Consider the following 8,839-nt stretch of genomic DNA (forward strand, 5'->3'; position numbering starts at 1 on the left):
TTTTCCCTGTTTCATATTATACAGAATTTAGAAGAAACCTACTTTAATAAACAAAAAAAAAAAGCAGATTGGATTGAAGAAGACATCATTAGCATTCTCCATTAAAACGGCTAAAAAGGCATCAACAAAGATCCAATCATACAGCTGCTAACATTAACTTTGAAACAAGAATGATGCTCGTCAACTCAAGTCAGATATCTGATATTGTTTCTTGGCTGCAAGTTTATCAACAGGCGTTTAATCCGTCCCGTTGGATGTTCTCTGTTGCTCTTTCCATGTCAAAAATCAAAGATTACTGAGAAATTGAACTGTAATTTTCTTGGCTTCAAACTCACTGTAATGATATACTATATAGGCTCAGTTTTTTCAAGCAAAATGGGAAGCAATAGGGACTCAATTAGTCCCAAACTGCAGGTCCAGATCTAATAAATATAAATGTTATCTAAGAGGCCAGCTAAAATGCTACTAAGGGCCAGATCTGGCTCGCAGGCCTTGAGTTTGATAAACGGGCTTTATAGCACATGTTATAGCAAATAAACTAAAAAATATTTGCTTTAAGGTTGTAGTATGAATTGTTCCAAAAAGGGATGGATGTTTTTCTCCTTCGTTGTGTTTCTGTTTGAAAGGTTTTGACTTTGTACACGTGCACGTTCATGTTGTTGTTGCTTATCTTTTTCTGTAAACATGTTCTCTCTGTGGTGAACTTTTTTTTCCTGACTAGCCTGTCCAGCCTCAAAAATGCTGAGATTTATCCCAAAAAAACTTTAATGAAAGTTTGGTTCCTCTTCTCACTTTTCAAAATAAAAGCACCCACGTTGACAACTGATGTGTTGCTACTTCCTGTCTTTGAGCAGAGTTGGAAAATAAAGCTTCAGATTAGAGCTGGGTCTTCAGAGAGAGCTGGGTTTTTGTACTGAATTATAGCAACAAATGATACACAGACCACTTACGGCAGGCTGTTGTACCATAAAATCAAACTCCTGTCTTTAATTCCTTTTTCTTTTAGATAGCAATAATATAATTCCTTCTAGACAAAATTACATTCCTATTGGTCAGAAACAAAATGAAAGACATTTCAAATAACATTTCTTCGAGGTCCAAACATCTCAAGGTCTCCACAACTGAGATTGTATTTAAAAAAAAACTATCAATAAAAATAAAATAAACATAAGAAAATAAGATGGTGATTTAAACATTTCCTTGCTGGACTGAATGTGTACAGCAGCTATCCATCATTTTAGCTTTTTCACCAGAAAATAAATACAATTAAATAAAAAGCATTTGCAGGTATTTAAAAAGGCTTTCTGCTGAACCACAATCTAGTCTTAGTTTTCATTTTCAAATTTAATATGAATAGTTAGTATCCCAAAAGTCATTTTGCTAATTTTGTTGTTGATATTCAAAAAAATATCATTGTATACTTTTTTTTTTTCATTTTGTGTACCTAAAATGAAGCTCGTGACTGGCAATTTGGGTATTGTTGATATAAAATATTTTAAATATCCACAGTGTTCCTACTGAACAGAAATGATTGTTTAATAAGTATTTGTGGATTTCAGGAACGTTACATCATTTGTCATTTATCCTGCGGACAAGGCCTTTCAGATACAGTCGGTTCAGCAGATACTGAGCTCAGATTAGGAATAATAATAATAATAATAATAATAATAATAATAATAATAATAATAATAATAATAATAATAATAATAATAATAATAATAATAATGCCCTTATTTTGAAAAGCCGCTCCATCCGGATGTGTCCCGGTCCTGTCCCCCCCGCCCGCCCCCCAGCTGGACTCGGGCGCTCAGACAAAGCGGTGCGCGGCTGTGCCGGAGGAGGAGGACGCGCTCCCGACGCCTACAGGAGAAGATGTCCGTCAACGAGGTGTACGTGTTCCGACCCTTCAAGCTGATCGCGCTGCTCTGCGTCTTCCTGGCGCTCTGCCTGGACTTGGTGGCTCTGCTGAGTCCGGCCTGGGTCACCGCCGACCACTTCTCCCAGTCCCTGTGGGAGTCCTGCTCCCAGTCCGGGGCCCGGCGCCCCGCGCTGGCGGCGGTGGGCGAGGAGGAGGTGCAGGAGGAGGAGGAGGCTCCGTGGAGCTGCTTCTCCACCCTCACATCTGGTACGGGACCGCTCCTTTGTCTGCGCCCTGGCACCTTCTGGGGTGTTACATTTTAGAAACTCTTGTGTGGAGTTTTCTGCCCCTGGAGGAGGGTGGGGTTGGGTTGGGTTTCTTGTTGCTCAATGCCAGTTAATTTAAGAAATCTGCTTTTAATAAATCAGTGGAAGGTTTGTGCAGCACTGTTTAAAAATGAAGAAAAATTTGAACTCTTAGTTCTATCAGGGCGAGTTAGTTCTCACCCTTAAAAACAGACTTCTTTATTGGGTTTTAAAGTATTTGCTGCATACAAATTGGTGTTATTGGAGTGTCACTGCGCATGTCCGCACCTGCTGCAAACTACCTGTCTGCTCTGGAGCACCCCAAAGCCAGAGCGGTAGGTAAACAGGTAGTTCACGTCAACTGGGCAAATCTAGCATCTTTCCACAACTTTTGGCGCCTCTGAGCGTTTCGTTTGGCTCGACACGTATGTTGTGCTGCTGAAGAGTTTCCTGTTCACGCCACAAAAAAAAAAAAAAAAAAGAAAGAAAAGGAGGCGACGTGGAGTCGAGCAGATTTCGATCCTGAGCGGAGATGGTTTTGTTGGTTTAGCGGCTGCTGCTGAGCCTCGCTGTTCAGGAGCGTAACGGTTGGGTCATATCTGTTGAAGTGGCGTTCTGTAGGAGGGTGGCGACCAGTCATTGTCTTACCTGTTGCAGCTATCCCTTTTGAGCAGCCTCGGCTTGGAGACACGGAGGTTAATTCCGACCAGACTGATGAGCTGATGGCTGGTCCATGTGAACTGCTGCCATCTTCAAACACCTCAGCTCAAACGTGTCATCGTGGCAGATCTGAGCAGTTTTACAAACATTTACGCTGCTGCTTTTTTTTAGATCTGAACTGTGGTACCACTTTAAAATAAGGGTACCTTCATATATGGTGTAATAATGCTCTGTAAATGTGTTATTTGTTGGTTTGTAAACACTTAATGAAGCAGTAATAAGCATTTATAAACCAGGGAAACACAGGTCATACATTGAAGCAGGCTCACTACAGGATCAAGAGCTGCTTTTATAGTTGAACAGATAAACGTTGGCTCACTTTTTGGCAAGAAACAAGTCAGTTTATTAAATATTTACACTTCAGTTATTAACAACATAACTAACTATTAGTTAGCTGTTTATAAAGGTACCATTTTGTTAAGTTGTTTTAAGATGGCAGCAGTCCACTTTGGTCTAGACCCCGCTTGGACTAGCCGTTAGCTCGTCAGTGTGATCAGAATGAAACTCTGTGAGGAGCTGTCTACAGCAGGTAAGATACTGATTATTCACAGTCTTTCCACAGAACCCCCGACGCTATTTGACATGCAGTCGTTGATTGTTCCCGCTGGTGCAAAGTTTGGCTTAACTTCTTGTGTCACTTAAGCTCTTTGTAATCATTACCTAGAGCAAAAAATGGCGTCTCCGTGTGACTTTACGGCCGTCGCTCTGTTGAACCGTCGCAGAGACGACAGGGGGGCCGAGGAACTGGCGGCGACTGAGCGCGGTCTGATGCTGTGGAATGTGTCGGGGTGAATAGGAGGCGGGCTCGCCGCTCTGAGTGTGTGCAGAGCTCAATAAAACAACAGTGGTGAAGTGTTAGGAGGGAGGGAGGGAGAGAAAGGGGGGGTTGAAGGTGCAGATCGCCAGAGGGCAAAAGGAGACTGATTAGCCGACATATTCTCATGCTTATCTACAGATTCCTGAGCTATTGTTTGGTTTTGGAGGGACGTCGCTCAGCGGCCGCAGCTCCAAACCAAATAACTGTGCAGTGAGTGTGACGGCAAAGGCGGGGTTCCTGACTCACAGTGTCAGAGTGCGCCGGAAAAACATATTTGTCCTGTGAGAACATTGTTTTTCTGTGCTGTACAAGTAGTATGAGAGCCCCTTTAATGGACTGGAAGATGGTAGGAGAGAGTTTGTGCTCAGATGGCAGATTCCCTACTGTGTTGAGTCTTTCGTGGTTTAGCACATCAGAGAGGCAATAAACAGTCCAGGCAGGAGCGAACCGTTTCCTGTTGAATGCACGACAGGGGTCGAGCTTTCTAATGATGTGCTTTTGTGTTTTGAGGTTTTGCGGTTTAAGCAACCCGTTCTGTAAACTTCGCCAGGAAAGAGTCAAGCTCATCCCGCTGGAGAGGGAGTGAGGAGTTCGGCTTTTGGAGCCTGAGCGCCTTCAGGGTCGTCCGGGGGTAGATGGAGTAAAGATGGCAGATCTTTCCCGTTGCGGTTCTGCCGCTCAGATAGTTTCGGGCAGTGGTCTCCAATCCTGGTCCTGGAGGGCCACCATCCTGCATGTTTTACTTGTTCCTCTGCTCCAACACACCTGATTTGAATCAATGGGTGATTAACAGGCTTCTGCAGAACATGTAGAGGTAATTCAATCACTGAATCAGGTGTGTTGGAGCAGGGAAACAAAATCCAAAATCCCACCTGGTTGGTGGGATTTTGGACTGAGGTTTCAGTTCGTTTTCATTGTTCTGTCACCTGAGCTTGTGTTGTTCCGTGGGACGCCCGTCCTTAACCTACCCGTGTCCCGTCCTGCAGATTGGCAGATCGCCACCCTGGTGCTGCTGGGCGTCGGCGCCGTCGCGACCCTGGTGGCGTTCCTGGTGGCGCTCGTGTCCCTGTGCTGGGGGACGAGGAGACAACACTACCGCATTGTGGCCGTGTTCCTCTTCACTGCAGGTACGTCCCACTTCCCTCACACAGCTTCTACTTTTTAAAAATGTCTCAGCCTCTCGTGGACGAGTGCATTTCAGAGCCACTCCGTTTTTTTTCCGTTTTTTTTTTTTTAATTCCCCACAATAGTTTCCATACAGGCATTTTCTGCGGCGGTGGTGGCGGGGGGAAAATTTAGAGAGCTGCTGGCTCACGAGCCGAGGAAAGCAGCCGCAGAATTTGCAGCCTAACCAAAGAGAGTGAAGTCACTGAGTTGGGGGGGTGAAAAAGCCACCACATCGCCTCATAGTTGGACCTGCTGCTTTTGGATGCCTTCTCAGGGCCAAACAGTGAGGAGGGAGGGTCTGAATCCAAAACACATCATTAGGAGGAATAGTGAAGCCATTTTACTTATGGGCTTCTTTTATGTTAACACTCACTGCCACAGCTCGTGTTTTGAAGTCAGCGACAGGGCTGGACAGGAAGTAGAGTCATGCTGCTGCAAAATAGGCTTCGGTAATGTCTTGCAGAAATAAACAAGAATCTCCTTTTTCAATCCACTCATCTACTGACCTGTTTCCATTTCAAGCAATAGATCCACCTCTCTGTGTATGAAGTGGAAGGCAGCGCTGCGCTTTCTTAAATTATTAGTTTGTTACGGTTTTGTTTTGGAACAGCAAGAGGTTGTGTTTTTGTGCTTTCCGTGTCAGAGTCGCAGCTCAGTGTTTACCTCCGAGAGGCCTGAATTTCTGGACACGTTCGTGCGTACTGAAGCGGCATGAGCTGGTGGTAAAACATTCACCGCCCTGAACCGGGTCATCAGTCACTGGTCACAGGTTTACTTTGTTTACCTGCTTCCTGGAAAAGTCTGTTACTTCCCAGAAAGAATCAAACTTATTAGTATCTTATGTCGGTGTTTTAAATCCTGTATATTCCAAGATTTTCCATTCATTGTCTCAAAGCCGTGGTGTGTTCAGAGACAGTAGGTTTACCTAAAAGTTCATTTAAGGGTTTCTCTGACTTCAAGTAGCTTTTAATGCTGTCAAACTCTAACAGCCTTGTCTTGTTCTGTCTGAAAACAGTCACAAAGGACCTCTGTAAGCGTACCTATTTACTAAAATGCGTGGGAATGCCGTGTTATCCCTTCCTGTGTGTCATTGCCTCAAGAGCCTTGCAAGAAAAATGTCTCCACACGGACTGAGAGTCCCGAGCGGAGCAGCAGCAGAAGGGTTGGATTGTTAAACAGCTCCTGGCAGGAGGACCGTGACTGTATGGTATTTATTTTCCTTCCAGAAATATGACCTCAGCCAGCTCGGTCTGGCCTCCATCAGCACGACCACAGGCTTCCAGTCGTTCCCGCCCTCTCCGTCCTGTAGGAAGGAAAGGTGGAGCCATGCTTCATTAGAAGCCTTTCCTTAAAAGTCACCTAGTTACACGTGTAACGGAAATAAAGCCACTGGTGTGGCTTTCTACCTCAGAGCGCCATGGTTCTTAATCCTTGCGTTAAAGACATCCTCCTCACGTGACATGGAAGTTAAAGGGACAAGCTCTAACTTTTCTAATTGTTCCACCTAAAAGACAGAAAGAGCTGCACAGGCTTTAATTTGAGAGCAAAAATACGCTGCTGAAGTCGGTAACTGTCAGAGAAGAGAAGAGGCGTCTCTTCAGACAGCTGTTACTTTCCTCTGAGCAGAAAACCCACAGAGGCCGACATCTTTTCAAACCGGCTTTATCTTTTCACAGAGATGTCAGTCTCAATGAAAGGAACAGGAATGCTACAACAGCTATAACAGCTTCAACTCTTCTGGGAAGGCTTTCCACAGGTTTAGGAGTGTTTTTTGGGAAGTTTTGACCATTAATCCTGAAGCTCATTTGTGAGGTCAGACACTGATGTTGGACAGAAGGCCTGGCTCTCAGTCTCTGCTCTGATTCATCCCGAAGGTGTTCTGTCAGGTTGAGGTCAGGTCAGTCAAGTTCTTCCTCACCAAACGCCCTCATCCATGTCTTTGTGGACCTTGCTTTGTGCCCTGGTGCTCAGTCATGTTGGAATAGGAAGGGGCCATCCCCAAACTGTTCCTGCAAAGTTGGGAGCATGAAATTGTGCAAAATATCTTGGTATGTTGAAGCATTAAAAGTTCCTGAAAAACAAGCCCACATCATAATCCTCCCTCCACCAAACTTTACATTTGTCTCAATGCAGTCAGACAACAACTGTTCTCCTGGCAGCAGCCAAACCCAGACTTGTTCATTAGATTGTCAGACAGAGAAGCACGATTCGTCCCTCCAGAGGACACGTCTCCACGGCTCTAGAGTCCAGTGGTGGCGTGTTTTACACCACTGCATCCGACACTTTGCAGTTAGTGATGGAAGGCTTGGATGCAGCTGCTCGGCCAAGGAAACCCATACCATGAAGCTCTCTACACACTGTTCTTGAGCTGATCTGAAGGACTCATGAAGTTTGGAGGTTTGTAGCTGCTGACTCTGCAGAACGTTAGTGACCTCTGTGCACAATGAGCCTCAGCATCCTCTAACCCCTTCTGTGATTTTATCACTTTATGGCTGAGTCTCTGTCATTCCCAATCTCTTCCACTTTGTTATAATCTCACTAACAGCTGACTGTGGAATATTTAGTAGGGAGGAAATTTCATGACTGGACTTATTGCTCAGGTAGCATCCTACCACAGCACCACCCTGGAGTTCACTGAGCTCCTGAGAGCGACCCATTCTTTCACAAATGTCTATAGAAGCAGTCTGTATGGCTAGATGGTTGATTTTATACATCATGGAAGTGATTGGAACACCTGAATTCAGTAATTTGAATACTTTTGGCAATATAGTGTACATACATTAAGCGAAAATGAAATCTTGATAAATAAAGGCAAAAAACAAAACTGTTTTTCTACTTTTTTACTTAATCTACTGCCACCCAGCAAAAATAAAATAAAATATCATCATGTAATGATGTAAAAAGTTGGTTTATGTTACCACATATTTTCATGTTCTTTACAATAGATTTTTTTACATTACCATAGAATGTTACTACATGCATATCTATCACTTTGTTCCCCAAAAATAGACATTATCTCATCTAATTTTTACATTTTGATAACGCAATATTTAAAAAAAAATCCTGTTATAGGAATAGTGTGAAAACATTTTAGCATAAATGAAAAAATATATTTTACGAACATAAAAATATAATGTTATAAGATATTGTTAGAACCAGAAACTTTTCACATTTTAATGCAGTGGGGTTTTGTTTTTTTTGTGCTGGATTGGCAGCTTTTTCTGTCTGTAAAAAATCCTGTCAGATTTTTGTTATAAAAATAGTCTCAACTTTACTCTTTTGTTTATTAGTTTTAATCTTTCATTGGATTGAAATGATGTAAAGATTATTGCAGCTTTAGGCTTTAACAGAAATCTAAAAATACAAAAACAAGGTTTTATAACTACTAGACTGACAGATTTGTTTATATTGCTTTCTGTATATACTCCAGGATTATCAGCTGGGTGTAGCCTGCCTTGTTTTGTTCCACCACTATCTCGAACCTCCAACATGTGAGAGTAATTAAAGCAAAGTGAAGTGCAAAGCTCTGTATTTTCAGCTGTGAAAACAAAGCATCTCATGATTGCCCCTCTGGTTGTAGTGGTTCTGCAGGCCTGCGCTCTGGTCCTCTACCCGATCAAGTTCATCGACGGAACCGTTCGGGAGACCTATCACGAGTTCAACTGGGGCTACGGGCTCGGCTGGGGCGCCACCATCTTCATGCTGGGCGGCGGGATCCTCTTCTGCCTGCGGACGGACATTTACGAAGATGCTATGTACTAATCAGCCTGCCAAAATACCCAGAGACTTTTCCTTCACTCTGCACACAGTCTGTACGTGAGCACAGACGCCGTCTCTTGTTTTTTTTCCCTTCTGTCTTGCTCTCTGTTATTTTTAGACAGGTTGTGAAGGCCTCATTTAGCGTCAGGGCGGTGTGGGGAGAATACGCCTCTCTCTCAGTCCAGCTGGTATCCGGCCGGGAGGGGGGGGGGG

At 43.8% G+C, this 8,839-nt stretch overlaps 1 protein-coding gene across 1 annotated transcript; it reads left to right on the forward strand.

Moving 5' to 3' along the window:
* Positions 1-1,784: 1,784 nt before the first annotated feature.
* On the forward strand, positions 1,785-8,833 carry LOC108245216 (transmembrane protein 47-like). The gene is made up of 3 exons (XM_017431935.3): positions 1,785-2,125; positions 4,687-4,827; positions 8,448-8,833. Exons 1-3 carry the CDS (start codon positions 1,873-1,875, stop codon positions 8,627-8,629), a joined length of 576 nt encoding a protein of 191 aa, XP_017287424.1. The 5' UTR covers positions 1,785-1,872; the 3' UTR covers positions 8,630-8,833.
* Positions 8,834-8,839: the final 6 nt, after the last annotated feature.

Source organism: Kryptolebias marmoratus, linkage group LG13 (genome assembly GCF_001649575.2).
Source record: "Kryptolebias marmoratus isolate JLee-2015 linkage group LG13, ASM164957v2, whole genome shotgun sequence".
Lineage (NCBI taxonomy): Eukaryota > Metazoa > Chordata > Actinopteri > Cyprinodontiformes > Rivulidae > Kryptolebias > Kryptolebias marmoratus.